This window comes from Arvicola amphibius, chromosome 10 (genome assembly GCF_903992535.2).
Source record: "Arvicola amphibius chromosome 10, mArvAmp1.2, whole genome shotgun sequence".
Taxonomy (NCBI): domain Eukaryota; kingdom Metazoa; phylum Chordata; class Mammalia; order Rodentia; family Cricetidae; genus Arvicola; species Arvicola amphibius.
Genome location: NC_052056.1, coordinates 111,493,378 through 111,512,036, shown reverse-complemented (window position 1 = coordinate 111,512,036; position 18,659 = coordinate 111,493,378). Strand labels below are relative to the sequence as shown.

The following is an 18,659-nucleotide window of genomic DNA, read 5'->3' as shown; positions in this document are numbered from 1 at the left end:
ATTACACAGAAACTGTATTCATTTAAACACTGCCTGGCCCATTAGCTCTAGCCTCTTACTGTCTAACTCTCACATCTTGATTAACCCATTTCTATTAATGTGTATCTCCATTAGACTATGACTTACCAGCATGAGTCTAACCACTGTCCATCTTGGGTAGGAGAAGCATGGCGGCTACCTGACTCTGCTTTCCTTCTCCCAGCCTTCTGTTCAGTCTACTCCGCCTATCTAAGCTGTTGTCCTATCAAAAGGCCAAGGCAGTTTCTTTACTAACCAATGAGAATAACACATTGACAGATGGCCCTCCTACACCATGCCACTTGATATGGGCCCCAGTCATCCATAACCCCTCAAAGTCTTTTCTCCCAGCCAATCTCCATTCTTTTCTGCCACCCACCAACCTGAAGATACACTCTCCACCATGGACCTCACAGCCTCCATACTTGCTTAAGATTCAGAGATAGTAATAGCAAAGAAAGGAATATGCCCCTGACAATGACAAAATCCAGATATCAACACCAGAAACACCTCAATCATCATAACTTCAAATGCCTAGACACCAATGTAAAAAGACAAACATTAACAGGCTAAACAACAAGCCTCTACCAGAAGCCAACAGCCCTATTCCAGGAGCTCTTGAATAATGTAATCCAGATGAAAAATAAGATAAGAACTCCAAAACAGCAATAATAAATTTGTTCAAGGCTCTTAGAGCAGATATTAATACATACTTAATGAAAACACAAATAACAGTTGAATGAAGTAACAAAAAACAGTTAAAGACATGAAAGTAGGAATAAAATCACAAAATAAACCCAAGCTGAAAGAAAAGTGGAAAATTTAGGAATTCAAACCAAAACCTCAATGGAGTATAAGACATGCAAGAGAGAATATCAGGCTCTGAAGACAAGATAGAAGAAATAGCTACCTCAGTCAAAGAAAATGTTACATCTAAAAGAAAAGAAAATCCATGCATAAAGCATCCAGGAAATCTGGGACACTATAAAAAGATTAAATCTACAAATTATGTAGATAGAGGAAGAAAGGAAAGGAGGGAGGGAGGGAGGGAGGGAGGGAGGGAGGGAGGGAGGGAGTGAAGGAGGGGATAGAAGGAAGGAAGGAAGGAAGGAAGGAAGGAAGGAAGGAAGGAAGGAAGGAAGGAAGAAACTTCTACCTACCAATTCAGCTCTACAGAAGGTATTAAAAGGAAACCTTTACTTGGAAGAAGTTAACCATACCAAAAAAGACACAAGAAATAAATAGCCACCGAACAGTAAATCAAAAGGGGAGGTCACATCATAACAACAAAACAACAAGAATCAATAAGTACTGCTCATTAATAACTGTCAATATGTCAACATTATTGGTTTTAATTTCCCAATAAAAAGACAGAGACTGATGTGGGATGTCCTTCTGTATATGTGTTGCTCTTACTTGTTGATGAATAAAGCTGCTTTGGCCTATGGCAGGGCAGACTATAGCCAGGCTGGAAGAGATACAGAGAGAAAGTAAGCAGAGTCAAAGAGATGCCATGTAGCTGCTAAAGGAGACAGACGCCCAATCCTTACCAGCAAGCCACAGCCTTGTGCTGATACACATATTAATAGAAATGGGTTAATATGAGATGTAAGAGTTAGTTAATAAGAAGTCTGAGATAATAGGCTAAGCAGTGTTATAATTAATATAGTTTCTACGTGATTATTCAAGTCTGGGCAGCCAGGAAATGAACGAGCAGTCTCCACCTACAAAAGACTATGTCAGGCAATGGTGGTGCATGTCCCAGCACTTGAAAGGCAAAGGCAGGCAAATCTCTGAATTCAAGGCCAGCCTGACCTACTGAGGGATTTCAAGGAGAGCCAGGGTTACACAGAGAAATCCTATCTCAAAAAACAAGCCCCCCGAAAAAGAAATACAGACTAATGGATTGGATATAAAAACAGGATCCATCCTTCTTTTGCACCCAGGAAATATACCTTAACATTAGGGATAGACATCATCTCAGGGTAAAAGAATGGAAAAATATATCCCAAGCAAAGATACCGAGTAAATAAACCAGAATAGCCATTTTAATATCTGACAAAATAGACTTCAAAACAAAACTAATCAGGATAAGGAAGGATACATATCAAATGAAAAATCCATCAAGAGGATATTGAAATTCTAAACATTTGTGCCCCCAACACAAGGACACCTTTCATAAAAGAAACACTACTTCAGCTAAAATCATATATTGACCCTCACAGTGTAACAGTGTGTAACTTCAGTATCCTACCCTCACTAATGTACAGGGTCATTCAGACAAAATCTAAGCAAAAAAAATACCAGAATTAAATTATGCCATAAATCAAAGGGGCCTAGCAAATAACTACAGAACATGTCACCCAAACACAAACGATATACTGATGTGGGATTCCCCTCTGTATGCTATAAATGTGTTTTATCACCATTGGTTAATAAAGAAGCTGCTTTGGCCAATGGCTTAACAGAGTAAAGCCAGGCGGGAAATCCAAATGGAGAGAGAGAGAGAGAGAGAGAGAGAGAGAGAGTAGGCAGAGTCAGAGAGACAACATGTAGCTGCCGAAGGAGAAAGATGCTGGAAATTTACCTGTAGGCCACAATCTCATGGTGATACATAGATTAATAGAAATGGGTTAATTGAAGTTGTAGGAGTTACTTAATAAGGAACCTGAGCTAATAGGCCAAACAGTGTTGTAATTAATAAAGTTTCTGTGTGATTATTCAGGTTCGGGCAGCCAGGAACAAAAGAGCAGTCTCCGCTTACATTATACCTTCTTCTCAGCTATGCATGGACTTTCTCCAAAATTAACTACATACTCGGACACAAAACAAGTCTCAACAGACACAAGAAAACTGAGTTAACACCCTGCATCTTTTTGGACTACCATGGAGTAAAGCTGGATATCAACAACAACAGAGACAACAGAAAGTTTATGAACTCATGGAAACTGAACAATGCACTACTGAATGAAAAATGCAGGGATGGGATGCAGAGATGGCTCAGAGGTTAAGAGCACTGGCTGCTCTTCCAGAGGTCCTGAGTTCAATTCCCAGCAACCACATGGTGGCTCACAACCATCTGTAATGAGATCTGGTGCCCGCTTCTGTCATGCAGGCATACAAGCAGGCAGAACACTGTGTAAATAATAAATAAACATTTTTTTAAAAAAGCAGGGATGATGCAACATACATAAATCAGTAAACACAATCCATCGAATAAACAGACTGAATACATGATCATCTCACTACATGCACAAAACGCCTTTGGCAAAATCCAATACCCCTTCATGATAAAAGTCCTGGAGATAGTAGGGATACAAAGGACACACTTCAACTTGATAACAGCAATATAAGGCAAGCCCATCGCCAACATCAACTTAAACAGAGAGAAATTCAAAGCAATTCCACTAAAATAAGGGTAAGGCAATGTTGTCCACTTGCTCCATACCTATTCAATATTCAATATAGTACTTCAAGTCTTAGCTAGAGCATTAAGACAACTGAAAGAGATCAAGGTGATACATAGAGGAAGGGAAGAAGTTGAAGTATTTTTATTAGCAGATGATATATTTTTACTCATAAAAGACTCAGAAAAACTCCATCAAGGAAGGGAACCTATGCAACTGATAGACACTTTTAGCAAAGAGGCAGAATGCAAAATTAAAACATAAAAATCAGTAGCCCTCTTATAAATGGACTGAGAAAGAAATAATGGAGATAATATCTTTCTTAATAGCCTAAAGCAATATAAACTATATTAAGGTAACTCTAACCAAGCAAGTAGACTTGTATGGTAAAAACTTTAAGAAATTAATAAATAGACTGAAGAAGATATCAGAAAATGGAAAGATCTCTCATGCTCATGGATCAGGAAGATTGGTAATGTGAAAATGGCCATCTCACCAAAAGCAGCCTACAGATTTAAAGTAATGCCCATCAAAATCCCAACACAATTCTTTACAGATCTTGAAAGTACCATTTTCAGCTTAATAACACACACATGCACCAAAAAAACCCACAGTATTACTAAAACAATTCTGAATAATTTTTAAAAACTGCAGAAATTGGAAACAACCTAAATGCCCATCAACAAATGTATGAATAATGAAAATGTGCTACATTTACACAATAGAATATTATTCAGCTGTTAAAAAGTGAAATTTACGGGGCTGGAGAGATGGCTCAGTGGTTAAGAGCACTGACTGTTCTTCCAGAGGATCCAGGTTTAATTCCCAGCACCCACATGGCAGCTCACAACTGTCTGGAACTCCAAGATCTGACACAGACATACATGCAGGACAAACACCAATGTATATAAAATAAAAATAAATACAATTTTTTAAAAAAAATAGTGAAATTCATGAGTCAGAGAGATGGCTCAGATGTTAAGAACACCAGCTGGCTGCTCTTCCAGAGGTTCTGAGTTCAATTCCCAGCAATCACATGGTAACTCACAACCATCTATAAGAGATCTGGTGGCTTCTTCTGGCATGCGGGCATACATGCAGAACACATAATAATAAATAAATAAATAAATAAATAAATAAATAAATAAATAAATAAATAAATAAATCTTTTTTTAAAAAAAAGTGAAATTCACAGGTAAATTGATGAAGCTAGAAAAAGAAATCATCCTGAGTGAGGTAACCCAGGTCCCAAAAGACAAATACTGTATGTATTCTCTTATATGTGGATGCTAGCTGCTAAGTCTTGGATAAGCAGGTCAGACTTTGGGTAACCACAGAAGTTAGATATAGAGAAAGGGAATAGAAAGGCAGGGAGGGTCTCCCAAGGAAAGGAAAATCGAATATATTGTTATGGAGAGACAGCAGGGGAGACCTCAGTGGAAGGATTAAATCAAAAGGAGGATGGGAAAGGAAGAGAGGGAGGGATGACTGACACTAAGGGTCATTTCGAAACCTACAATAGAAGGTTATGTATATGAAAGAGATCTAAAATGGAGACACCAGGTAATGGGGCAGACAGAGCCCCAACTGAACATCTCTCATCAAGAAATGAAGCTTCCCGGATTGGGAAGAGGTTACATCCAGTTGAGTTACTGGCCAAAGGGGCCCCATGGAACCCCCCCTCCCAACAACCTAAGATTGTAATACACAACAGGACAGATGCACATAAGAATTCACGGAGACTGTGGCAGCACACACAGGGCCTGTGCAGGTTCAAGCCAGGTGGGGGGTCTCAGCACTGAGAGTGGGAAGTCTACATGGGCGCCCACCCCTAACAAAGAAGCTACTTTGATACTCACTGGCAAAGAAAAATTTGTTTTCTCCAATGGAGTCTCAATGAGTATATAACCCACACTTCAGGACAAGCCCCATACCCAGCTGACCAACACACAACAAATCTAATGGTATTTCTGTATACTTTCATCTCAGATTGCCTTGTTGGGACACTTTTTGCCTTATTAGGTTTTGCTTGCATGTTTCCCATTCTTGTGGTCTTGTGGCTTGCAAGTGTGTGGGGGGTGGTGTGTTTCAGGATAAAGAAAGAAAAGGCTTGGAGTTAGGTGGGTGAGGAGGATCTGGGAAAAGCTAGAGGATGTGAAAACCATGATTGCAACATTTTCAATTTAAAAAGTATGTTGACAAAAATAAAATAGGGCTGAGCATTGTGACACGCTCCTTTACTCCCAGCACTCAGGCAACGGCAGGCAGACCTCTGTGAGTTTGAAGTAGTGCTGGTCTATGTAGCAAGTTCCAGGACAGCCAGGGCTACAAAGAAAGGACCCTGTCTCAAAAAAGAAAAGAAAGGGATCAAATTAGGAACGAAAGGAATCATAAATTCATCACTGCAAGAAAGTCCATCAAGGCAGGAGCTTCCTGGTCACACGGCACTCACAGCCAAGAGCAGAGAGAAAATGTCAGCTACCTCTCTCCACGGCTCCACTGCTCAAGACTCTCTACCTACAGCTGATGCTGCCCACATCAAGTAATAATCAAGACAGTCCCCCAGAGAAATCCCCACAGGCCGATCTGATCTAAATAATTCCTCATTAAGACTCTCTTCCCAATTGATTCTTGATTGTGAAAAAAAAAAAAAAAACTAACTAACAATCACAGCAAGAACAACAGACCGGATGGAGTATGAGAAGTGTATGTTAGTGGGAGGCTGGGTACGAAGTACCAAGGTTAGGGATATAGGCATTCCGCCCACACTGCCTAAATTTAAATGCCAGCACTACCATCTAGGAGCTGTGAATTTCAGGCGAGTTACTTATCTCTGGACTTCCATAAGACAGCACTGATTTCCAAAGCATTGAGCTTCTGGGTAGTCGTGAAAATTTATATATGTGTGTGTGTGTGTGTGTGTGTGTATGTGTGTATGCGTGTATACATATATGCATATATATGACACTAAGAATTTTTCAGAATTTAAAATGCTTCTAAATTAAGAGGTGGCACATGGCTGTCAATATTTGAGTGTTTTATTCTTTTAACCTGGAATTTTCATTTGCTCTATGATAACTTCTTTCTGTGTAGCTCCGGTTGGCCTCATATTCACTGTGTAGCCCAGGCTAGCCTTGAACTCAGTCCTTCTGCCTCAACCTCCAAGTGCTTGGATTACAGACCTGCATAAACACACCTCTATGTGTGAGTGTGTGTGTGAGAGAGAAACAGAGAGACAGAGAGAGACAGAGAGAGAGAGTCACATCTCCTCCTCCTATCTCAGTGTCCTCATCGTCCACCCCATCCCACCCCCGCCCCATGCACTTCTATCCTTCCTCTCTCCTCTCTTTCTATCACATGCCCCTCCTCTATCCTTGTCCCTTCTCTTTTCCCTTTCTCCTGTCTCACCCCTCTCTGTGTCCTGTATATTTCTCACCTGTGTCCTCTCCCTCTCCTCCCTGTCTGCTTTCTCTTTCTTTATGTCTCCTTTGTAGCTTTCTGCCTCTCACGCTCCTCTCTTCCTCTTTCCTCCTCTGTCTTTCTCCTCTTTCTTGTTCTGTCACTCCTGTATCTCACACACACTCCTCTCTCTCTCTCTCTCTTTCTCTCTCTCTCTCTCTCTCTCTCTCCCTCCCTCCCTCCCTCCCTCTTTCCCTCCCTCCCTCTCTTATCCCTCTTCCCTCTTCCCCCTCTCTGTCTCTCTCCCCTCTCCCTCTTCCCTCTTCCCTCTTCCCTCTTCCCTCTTCCCCCTCTGTCTCTCTCCTCTCTTCCTCACATAGTGACTCAGTCCACCATAGCTTTGGTTCTAGGCTATGCCACTTCCTTCTTCTGAATTTCAAGAGTGCTGGTTGGCATCACTGAGTCTCCTACAGTTCATTTACCTGAGAAATAAAGGTAATAATAGCCCGGACTTCCCCAGGTTCTGTGGAGTACCAAAAAAGGCATTGTGCGTGCTGTGGTTGCCCAAGTGGCAAGCCCATAATTAAGTCTGTGAAAATAGAAGCCATTAGTGAGCTGCTCACAAAAGAGAAGTGTCCCCACCACACTGGATCTGCAGCCTTCTCCAAGTGGCCCACACACACCAAGAGGACGGGGACAGACTCCAAGTTCAAGTGAGTTTGTGTCTATGTGTGGGTTACGTGTGTGTGTGTGTCTGTGTGTGTGTGTGTGTGTGTGTGTGTGTGTGTGTGTGTCTGTGTGTCTGTGGTGGGGGAGGTTTGTCTCTTTGTATCAGGAACTAGCTATGGGTACTGGACAGCAAAGGATCCTTGAAAGAAACTACCTTGAATTAAGTCAAGAGTAAACAAGAGACCCAGTTGGCAATCAGGGGCAACAGCGTAGAAAGAATGAAGAGGCCTCAGCTTAGATCCTGGCTTCTCCCTGGGAGACTGAGTTTATTTATTTAAAGAGGAGTGAGCAGCAATTTGACCCTATTCATATGAGAGGGAAGAAACGTATCAGGTGCTCAGCACACCACGGACTGATGCAGGGGAGTTTAGATACTGAAATCTAACACAGTTGGGTTGAGAATACTGGTTGGTGGCTCAACTAGAAGCTGATCAGGAAAAGCTATGGGAAGCCAGAGAAAGTGGTATCCGAGGGGGCAAGACTTCTCAGATTAGAAAGTGAGAGTCTGCTACTCTGTTAGAAACCAGCTCCCTAATGAGGCCAAGTTGCCAGCGAGTGGAGCGAGTGGAGCAGCTGGGCTACAATGTTCTGTCTCATCACTGTGTGGAGTGGACAGATGACTCCCCGTCTGGTACTTCATTCTGTGAATGAGGCTAAACTCCCCAAGTATCAGTCAGTGGGGTACTAAACACCTCATCTGTGTTTTGCATACAAACAGAGTCAAATTGCTGCTCTTTTTTTTTTTTTTTTTTTTTTTTTTTTGGTAAATGAATAAACCAAGCCACTCAAATTGCTGCTCTTTTTTTTGTTTTTGTTTTTTGTTTTTTGGGGTTTTTTTTGGTAAATGAATAAACCAAGCCACTCTCCCAGGGAAAAGCCTGGTTCAGGCCCAGGTCCCGCCCCTGATCCAGCTGCCTGGAGTAGGGATACCTCTGGCCTCTTCCCCTGATGGCAGAATCAGTTTACAGTGCTGTTAGGCAGAGGATACCTGCCCCACACCATCATGCTCCTAAGGCTCAGAGAGGGCATGCAATCTGCCCATAATCACACGGCAAAGAGAGAACAGTTGTTGACAGGCAGGCTTGCATAGAAGTGTGCTTTAAATGTAAGGGCCAAAAAAAAAAAAATAGGGATTAGAGCTGAAAATGCTATCTCTGAGCCTGACACAAATGAAGCCCTTATCCAAGACTATAATCCAGCAGCATTTAGAGCGATCACGATGAAAGTTGTACACATTCAAACGGGCCTGCCGCAACCCCACAGCATTGCTAAGTGTGCTAGGCGGGGCCAGGAGGATGGCTCAGTGGGTAAAGAGCTTGCCCTGCAAGCATGAGAACCTGAGTTCAGACCCCTGGCACCCACATCAATCCAGGCCTAGTGGTGCATGCCTGGAGTCCCAAGGCCGGGAAGACGAACACAAAAAAGACCCTGGGACTCATTGGCCTTCCTGCCTCACCCAATCCACAAACTCCAGGCCACAGAGAGATCCTGTCTCAAAAATCTCCGGAGACAAGGATCAGTGGTGCATTAAGCACTCTTGCTGGGCAAGCAGCATCCAGAAATCTAGATTAGATAGATAGATAGATAGATAGATAGATAGATAGATAGATAGATAGATAGATAGATAGATAGATTAGATAGATAGGTAGGTAGGTAGGTAGGTAGGCAGGCAGGCAGACAGACAGACAGACAGACCCAGGCACAGTCATATACAAGCATGAAAGCACGCCTGTAATTTCAGCACTGGAGTTAGGGAGGATCAATGAAGTTTACTGACTGCTCCAGGCTCAGTAAGAGACCTGTCACAAGGGAAAAAAGTAGAGCGTGATAGAGCTGGTCCATGATATCTTCCTCTGGCCTCTGCACACGTGTGCACAGGTGTGTACACTAAGGCACATGCAAAAGCTTACAGCACACACGAGCCACATGTACACGCATGCAAGCACATCTGCACACACACATACCTGAAAGCATACAGACATATACACAGATGCTAAGCATCCCCTTTTTACAGATAAAAGACATTCCACATGTCTCAAGCACCTGCTGTGTGTGTGTGTGTGTGTGTGCGCGCTCGCGCGCACCTCCTGTGTGATACATTCTGGGTGCTCGACTTGTGAGACCTCTGAGACTACATAGTAGCCATATCCCCCAAGCTCACCACAACATTCAACTTCTGGACTAAACAAAATCAGCCAACTCCCCTGAGATCTCCAAGTCCCAGGTGCTGTCCTACACTCACAGAGCGTATGACACTTATCCTAATGTCCACTGAAACCAAGTTGCTTCCAGAGCTCTGACGAACTGTGCGGTGAGAGCCACCTCAGCAGGCAGTGCCCGCACCATCACTGAAAGGATCTCAGCAGGACTGCCATGGAGGACAATGAATATTCAGGTAAGTCGGTTCCCAGGAGCCAAAGCTGGCACCCATTCTGCCCGGGAGAAGTGGGGGCCTCTTCAGTCCCTCTTCAACCAAGAGGGTGCGTTTCCAAGAAAGGCCAGGAGGCAGGGTAAAGTGGGGAGATGAGCACTGCCTGATGCCAGTGGCACCCAGCCAGGTGGGACAGGGAAACTCGGGGCCCCTCCTCCTGTGACTCAACACCTTCCCAACAAAACTCAGTCCCAGCTGGGCAGCTCAGGGTCGCGTAGAGTTGAAGGCCAATTTGAACAGGAACTTGGAATTCAGAATGAGTTCTCAAAACCAGGGTAAGGAAGAGCCGGGGGCCTGCGTGGGGGACATCAAGACAGAGTTGGGGGAACTCGAGTATCAGGGTGAAGCCTGCAGAGTGTGCTATCTGGGGACTGGACTTCCATATGGGGCAAGAATTGGGATATGGTGTCTTGTAACTAGGCAAGGGGCTCAGGATTTGGGACAAACACAAGAGTATTTAGGACCTGAGGATCAAGGTATAAGCTTGGAGAGTCGGGGGTCAGAACGGACTAGAAAAAGAAGGCCCCGTCCTTTAGAAGTGAAACTGGGGAACCCAGCATTGCAAGTGGGAAGGCTTAGCAGCCCCTGGGTCTTTCTGTCTCCCTGGAAATGACCTGGACTGAAGTCAGACTTATTGCCTGCTGGAGTGTGGACAGACTCTGGCTTGACAAAGCCAAAACCCAGACAGGCAGACTCAAGAGACACACAGAGGAGAGATAGACAGACCAAGCTCAGGAGGACTGATGGACATGAGCCATACAGATAGACAACAGTGGTGGGCAGTTTGCATGTGGAGAAAATTGAGAAAGAAGGAGCCTAGGGCTCACTGGGACCCTCTGCTTCAAGTGAGGCTTTAGATAAAAACTTTGGCTATTGAGACTCTGGGAGACAGAGGTAGAGCCCACAATCCCCTGCACCTTTGACACTCTCTGCAGAACCAACAGCATACTGGGAGCCTTCTCACAAGCGTTCCTGCTGTGCAAGACGGGGGACACAGCTCATGCTGGTGGGGTTGCTGAGTACAGCAATGTGGGCGGCCGTGCTGACCCTGCTTCTTCTGTGGCGTAAGGACATCCCCAATCACTGAGACATTCTACTCCCACCCCAATGCCTGGGGAGCCCAACACCGTCTTTGGAACCTGATCTCCCCATCTTCTGTTCCATCTCAATGTCCCCCTCCCCATTGCCCAGCATCCCTGGTTCTGCTTGTACCCCCAACCCCAGCTGCCAGGTGTGGGGAGGCAACTATCCTTCTTACCTGCTCCTCTTTCCACTGACCTCCCCCCCCAGACTGGGAAACGGAGAAGAATCTGAAACTGCTGGGAGCTGCCGCCGTACAGAATGGTATGAGGGGGTCAAGGTGGGCTAGCAGAAGTGACGGTTGGGATAACCAGGGATTGCCATCTCCCTGCCCCTGATCACTGCGGGGGCTGCGTCAATGTCACCTTCTCCCTAGGAAATGGAGGACAGTCTAGAATACCTTTTCTATCCCAGGAGGAAACTTCTTCAGTCTCTGGAGAAGCCTGGTTGTCTTGTTACCTGACATCCACAAAACCACTTGTGCCTCCCAGTGCCCTTCTGTAACACAGGTGTGAAATAGGGAAATAACAAGTGCGGAAAGATCAAGGCCTCCGGGGCTGAGGATGCAGTTCAGCTGATGGAGTGTTTGCCCGGCTGCATTAACTGAGCACCACGGGGCTGCCTGCCATCCCAGCACTTGACAAACGGAGGCAAGAGAATCAGAAGTTCAAGCTCATCCTTGGCTACATACTGAGCTCCAGAGCATCCTGAGCGACGAGACCGTGTCTCAAAATAAATAAATACATACATAAATAAAAATAAAGAAAGAGAAAGGGAGGGGGAGGAAAGCCCTCAGGAAAATATGGCTACTGACTTCATATTTAATACTAGAGCGAAAGGAGGGGAGAGCACAGCTGACTGTCCCGGTTCTAGCCTGTCCCTTGTATGTTCTACTTGGTCCATCTAAACTACGAAAAAAGCTGCGGTCATTGTGAGGATGTGAAAGAGGCCCCTGCACGGAGGACTGGGCTGAAGGGCAGTGTTCCGCCTTAACTGGGTGTGGAGGCATGTTTGCCTGTGACGTCAGAAGGTTGAGGCAGGAGGACCGCAAGCGATAGAGCAATACGAGCTGCACAGGGAGAAAGGAGAAAGGGAGGGAGGGAAGAAAAGAGGGAGGGGAAGGGATGGATGGATGGAGGGTGGGTCTTTGTGGTTCTTAAAACACCTCTCTTCTTCTTCCCTTTGTCCCAGTCTCTCATGTTTCCAAGGACTTACAAAGATACCAGAGTAATCAGTTGGCCCAGAAATCCCAGGGTGAGCCAGCCACCTCCTGTCGGATTGAGATGGGGAAGGGGGGGATGGAGGCTGGGATGGCCTTGAAATCAACCACACAGGGAACAGGAGGAAAAGGCAGGGTTGGGGTAGGGGTGAGGAGTATTCAGGAACCTTTTCATCACAGTTCTTCTCTGTGGGCAGCTGCTCAGATGTCACAAAGCATGCAGGAGCTCCAAACAGAACAGAAGCAAATGAAAACTCAGGGTAAGACAGGATGAGAGGAAGCCCCACCACCACCACCCTGAGAACCACAGGGACACAGGAGGCTGGAGGCCAGGCTCAGGATGGGAAATGGGGGAAGAAAGGAAGGAAAAGAGGGCGGAGGAAGGGGCGGATGATCCATATGCAGCATCTCTGAGGCCAGCCTTACTCCTTTTAGATTCTGAACTCTCCCAGAACCTGAACAGACTCCAGGAGGATCTAACCAATATCAAATCCCAGAGTGAGACTTGGGACGGCCAGGGCAAAGGGGCAAAGTGAGTGGGAAGCGGGTGGTGCTGGGAGCTGCCAGTCAGTCTCTGAATGCTGCCCTCATCCCTATGCCTTTCAGACTCTGAACTCTCCCAGAACCTGAACAGACTCCTAGAGGATCTAATCAACATCAAATCCCAGAGTGAGTCTTGGAACAGCCAGGAGAAAGGGGCAAACTGAGTGGGAAGCGGGTGGTGCTGGGAGCTGCCGGTCAGTCTCTGAACACTGCCCTCATCCCTGGTTCCCCCAAGGCTTGAATGAGAAGCGCACAGCCTCAGATTCTCTGGAGAAACTCCAGGAAGAGGTGGCAAAGCTGAGGATAGAGATGCTAATATCAAAGGGTGAGTCTAACTTACCACCATAGTGGTGGCGTGTAACCACATCCTGGGACGTCCTGCGTGTGCGTGCATGCGTGCGTGCGTGCGTGTGTCATACGAGGAGGCTGCGCTGATGCGATTGTGTGGCATGGTGTGACTGAGGGGTCTGTGTGATGTGCACGGACCAGGACAGATGTGGACACAGAAGAACACCCTCTGCTGCTGGGGCGGAGTCCACGCTATTTTCCTCCTCCTGGGCAAGGCTAACCACCACTAGGTTTCCTCCATTCCTGGAGTCTGCCCAGCCAGGCTTAGAGGGGGATGTGGTCATCAGCAGCCTATTCCAGGTGGCAGGGACAGAAGGACAGTTCCATAGCCTGAGGAGTTTCCTTAGCCCTCTAGGGACCTCAACTCAGGTAAAACAGGGCTCTTTGTCTTTGATTCAGAGAATTCAGGACAAGCCCATGTGAAGTAGGACTGGAGTTTACCCAGAGAGATTTCAACATGGATTTTTTAAAATTATTTTTGCATTTTATTTATTTTATGTGTGTGTACATAAAGGTGGAGGAAATGCATGCCAGGGCACATCTGGAAGTCAGGGGACAACTTTCAGGAGATGATTCTCTCCTTCTACCACATTGGTTCTGGGAATTGACTGAGGTCTTCGGACCTGGCAGCAAGCCCCTTTGCCCACAGAGCCATCTCATTCGCCCTAATAGGGATTTAAGCACGAATGAGAAAGGATGCGTCCTTGGGAAGAAAAACCGGAGCTGGGTGTGGGCTTCTCAGGCAGCTGCATCTTGCTCTCTCCAGTAATCTCAGATGGGAGTAGGTTTTGAGGTTATCTTCAAAGGCCTGCCGAAGACTCTGTGTGTGGGGTGTGGGGGGGTGTGGGTGTGGCACGGGGGGGGGGGGGGCACATGTGCCGTGGTGTACTGTGGGAGTCAGAGGACTCCCCTTCCATCTCATCTGAGACAGGATCTCTTGTTAACCACAGCATAAGCCAGGCTAGCTGGCTCAGAGGCATCCAGGGGTTCTCTTGTCTCTGCCCCCCCCCCCAGCTCTAAATAGGGGCGCTGGGATTACGGGTGCACGCTGCCAGGTCCAGCTTTAATCAGTTCTGGGGATCGAAACCACGGTCCTCACGCTTGCTCAGCCCAGAGAATTTAAATGATTAGATTCCAGGGCAGTTCCCAACATGGTTAGAACTGATGAGGTGAAAGGCCACAGGGGTGCAGGAAGATAGGACATTCTTATTGTAAACAGAACCAATAGTCTTGTTTGAGAGTCCTAGAATTTAGCTGGCGGAGGAATGAAGTCCAACCTGAGATCATACACCATGATCAGACCTTGAGTTTGGCCCATCGTTTTAATAGAAAATATCCCTATATGGAAAGAATATAGAGATATCCAAGTCCGTTTCGCTACTCGGTCAGCCTTCAAAACAAATGCTAACTGTGCTGAAATGCTTGCCTCTGCGCTGTTCAGAGGCTCCTGCCAGACTTCAGCATGAGGGGCTCCTTTCCTTTTTCATGTCCCTATAATGTTCCCTCCCCCGTCCCACCTCACCCTCACCATAGCAGCCGCCATAAACTGACCCACTCAGCGCTAAGGGACTTGACACCTCCACCAGGGATGCCTCAGATCGGGGAAACGCTGGCCCCAGGAGGCCACCAAGCTTGCCCAAGAGCCACTGTAGAGCCTGTAACACAGGCTAAGAATGAGGACACGGTGCTGCACTCCTGGCCCCATCACTTCATTGCCCTTGACTTTTTCCCTTTCACTTCTGGAAAGTCCCAGGTGCCCCACAAAACAAGACAAGAGGAAGGAACTTTGCTTGGCTGGAAGGAGTTCCCATCCCTTGGGACATGTGACTCTGGGGATCCCGGCAGAAAACCCCTGTGGTTTTCTGTGGTATAAGACGAAGAGACTATGTTCACTGTTGACAGATTTCTCACCTCTTACCCTTTCTCTGAGTACACACATCATACACACCACACCTCCACATACACTGCACACTTCACACATATATGCCACATGCACAACACACATAAACACAAACACAAAACACACTTCACTTGTACACACTCATCACACTACACACACGTACCTCACATTCACACATACCATATACACTCACCACGTACACACACCTACAGATACACACCACATACACATAGACCACCTATACACACCACACACACAACCATACACACAAATACTGACCACATACACACACAACAAATATACACTGCACATACACAGGTCTCTTACATACCACACACAAACCACATACACAGATCTCTCTCTCTTTCTCTCTCTCTCTCTCTCTCTCTCTCTCTCTCTCTCTCTCTCTCTCACACACACACACACACACACACACACACACTGCTTCCCACTTCACAGGAGCACTAGAATTACAGATGTACTCATCCATAAGCCCCACACTCAGACCTCAAATCTGTTCAGTGCTTTGCCCACTGAGATATCCCATGTGCAAATGGTTCTACTTCCTGGGGCCTGAGCTCAGCTCTGGTACTGTCTGTCCCTAGGTGGGACAGTCACGAAACTTTTTCCAGTTTCAATCTCTCTCTCAGTCTCTACTTCCCTTACTTTTATTTCCTTTTAAATAAATATTCTTTTAATACTTTATTCTTAGTTACAGGAGAGGTAACATGCACGTAAGTTTAAGATGCCCACAGAGGCCAGACCCAAAGAGCTGGAGTTACAGGCAGTTGTGAGCTATCTAATGTGGGTGCTAGGAACAGAACTTAGGTCCTCTGCAAGAGCTATACATGCTCTTAATGACTCAGCCATCTCTGTTTTGACTGAGGTGTCTATAGGGGTGACACTGTGGCTGACGTGTGGGTGGTTGAGGTGTCTGTGGTTATGGTTCTGGTAATTAAAGTATTACTAACCATGGAGGTGCTAATAACTTTGGAATTGGAAATGTTTCATAATGCTGGCAGCTGAGTTGTGGTTAGCTTTGGCTGCTTGTTGCTGGTCCCAACGGTTGAGGTATTTTTGAGGTTAGTGACAATTGTCATTCTGCTAACCACTGAGGTGTCTTCAGTAATAGTGTTGGTGGCTGAGATTGCCCCATCAAAGAACTAGCCAGTTTCGGAGATCCCTTGAAGAAAGCAATCTGCAGACAGGCTGTTAGGCTCTAAGCTTGGAGGGACAGGACAATTCTTCCAGTCAAGACCCCTGAGTGACTGCAGAAGAGGAACTATGCACACGCACACTCTCTGCCCGTGGGGGTCAGGGGCAGCCCCCCACAATGCTTCTGAACCTCTTCTCTTCTGTGTGACCCCAGGAGTTGCATGCAGCACGTGTCCCAAAAACTGGCTCCATTTCCAACAGAAGTGCTACTATTTTGGCAGTGGCTCCAAGCGATGGATCCAGGCCCGATTCACCTGCAGTGACCTAAAAGGGCGGCTAGTCAGCATTCACAGCCAGGAGGAGCAGGTGGCTTGGGCTCTGTGGAGACTATGGGCAGCTGGATGGCAGCTGGATGGCAGCAGGGGTCGGGGTAGGATCCCACCATGGCCTTCTGGAACTGATGAGAAGGACCATATGCATCTCCCCCTAGGACTTCCTGATGAAACACACCAACAAGAAGGATTCCTGGATTGGCCTCCGGGATCTCAATGTGGAGGGAGAGTTCATATGGATGGATGGAAGCCCTGTGAGCTACAGGTGAGGGGGCCTGTGGGAAGTGAGATGGGAGAAACATCAAGGAGGGAGCGGCCCCTGGACGGGGACCTCATGCAGGAGTCCAGGCCTCAGGGCACCACAGGCTACAGGTGAAGGAGAGCGAGCCCTGGGTCTGGACTTCTTAGCTTTCTTAGCCATGGGGAAAGGATGAAGGGCCTGAGGAAGTGAGGAGCAGGCGCAGATTGGAAAGGTGGGTCTTGGGCTGCATGCAGAGAGGGAATACAGAAATGGGGGAGGTCCAGGTACAGATGCCCCAAACGGGGAACCTTTCCTATGAAGGGAGTGTAATGGGAGAGGGCTCAACCTCAGAGGGCCTGCAGAGAAGGGACACCTCCCTCATCATTCTGTGACTGGAGGTGTCTCTTGTTCCAGCAACTGGAGTCCCGGGGAGCCCAACAACACAGGGCAGGGTGAAGACTGCGTAATGATGCGGGGATCCGGCCAGTGGAACGATGCCTTCTGTCACAGCTTCCTGGAAGCCTGGGTGTGTGAGCAGCGGGCCACATGCGAGGATTCTGCCCCTTTAGCATCTGAGAGTCCAACAGGACCCACTACTCCAAAAGCCGAACCCTGACCAACCTCTGCCCACTCTTCTGGATTTCTCTCCCATCATGGAAAGCGCCAGGCCCTGAGGACCCCCTATCAAGGCCTGAACCCCTCTATGTGACTGAAGGACTCCATGATTATGCTCCCATCCATACTGAAGCAGCTGGTAGATGCCAGCTCCCCACAAAGCTTCTTCTGCTGACCTAAGCTGACCATCCCATTCCCTCTGCCTCCCTCGACCACAGCCCATCATGCAGCATGTATGTGGGCGGCTGAACCATCCAGGGAGCTGAGGACAGATTTCTCAGGAGGCTTCCTACCCCTCCTATCAAGTTTTCCCCTTCTTCCCACTCTCTGCAACACAGAATGGAGGTCCCTCTCCCCAGGGTCTGGGAGTGAATGCTCCCCCACCAAGCTTGAATCATCAGTGAGAAAGATCATGGCTGGTCCCCAGCATCCCTCCCCTCCTTGGAGGCTGCGTCCGGTGTGTCCAGGTGTGGCAGGTAGAAGCTGACAGTTTCAGAGACTTGATGTCCACGAGCCTCTTTGAGAATGCAGTGCACCTGACATGGAATTACACCTTGTGTATCTTGGCTGTTTCTTTTCTTACGTTACTAAAGTGACGTGCTAGGGAGGGGTGGGAGCGCGGCTCAGAAGCACAGGATCCTTAGCCAGGTGCGCTCATTACTTGCTTATAATCCAAGTAAGCTTGGAACTGTGGCTTTGGGCCAGCCTGGTCAAATCAGTGAGACCCAAATAAAGCTGAGAGGAGGGCCAGCAATAACCTGAGTTCGATGCCTGAGTCTCCTGAGTCTTGTGTAGCGGAAGGAAAGAAACAAGTCCTGAAAGCTGTCCTTCACAGTACCCCATAGAATGTGCAGTCCCACACACATACATAAACACGTATTTTAAGATGTTTAAGGTGGGGTGCAAGAGAGGAAGGCATCTCACATCTCTGACTCTACAGGCACACACAAAATAAATATAATTTTAAAAACAAGGTGGAGGAAAAAAAAATAAAATAAAAAAAAAAAAAAAAAAAAAAACAAGGTGGAGGGCTAGAGACATGCCTCAGCGGTTCCGGACACACCGCTCTTCCCCAAGACGGGAGTTCAGACTACAACACTCACATCAGATGACTCACAACCTCCTGCAACAGCTCTAGGGGACCCGATGACCCCTTCTGGCCTCCAGTCACCTGCATTCATGCTCACAAACCTACATACAAACACACACACAAATAAAAAGTCTTTAAAAAAAATAGCCGGG

General features: G+C 46.8%; 1 protein-coding gene across 1 annotated transcript; it reads left to right on the top strand.

Annotated features, from left to right (window-relative positions):
• The first annotated feature begins 10,240 nt into the window (after positions 1–10,240).
• Positions 10,241–18,147, top strand: Fcer2 (Fc fragment of IgE receptor II). The gene is made up of 11 exons (XM_042055858.1): positions 10,241–10,460; positions 10,920–11,048; positions 11,275–11,328; positions 12,256–12,318; positions 12,481–12,543; positions 12,719–12,781; positions 12,890–12,952; positions 13,062–13,151; positions 16,444–16,595; positions 16,720–16,826; positions 17,217–18,147. Exons 1-11 carry the CDS (start codon positions 10,241–10,243, stop codon positions 17,416–17,418), a joined length of 1,206 nt encoding a protein of 401 aa, XP_041911792.1. The 3' UTR covers positions 17,419–18,147.
• Positions 18,148–18,659: the final 512 nt, after the last annotated feature.

Excerpts from the sequence above, each read along its gene's own strand:
- Fcer2 (XM_042055858.1), top strand. The coding sequence starts at position 10,241 with ATGAGTTCTCAAAACCAGGGTAAGGAAGAGCCGGGGGCCTGCGTGGGG. Across the intron at positions 11,329-12,255 it reads AGCTGCCGCCGTACAGAATG|TCTCTCATGTTTCCAAGGAC; the intron begins GTATGAGGGGGT and ends CCTTTGTCCCAG. Across the intron at positions 12,782-12,889 it reads AACCAATATCAAATCCCAGA|ACTCTGAACTCTCCCAGAAC; the intron begins GTGAGACTTGGG and ends TATGCCTTTCAG.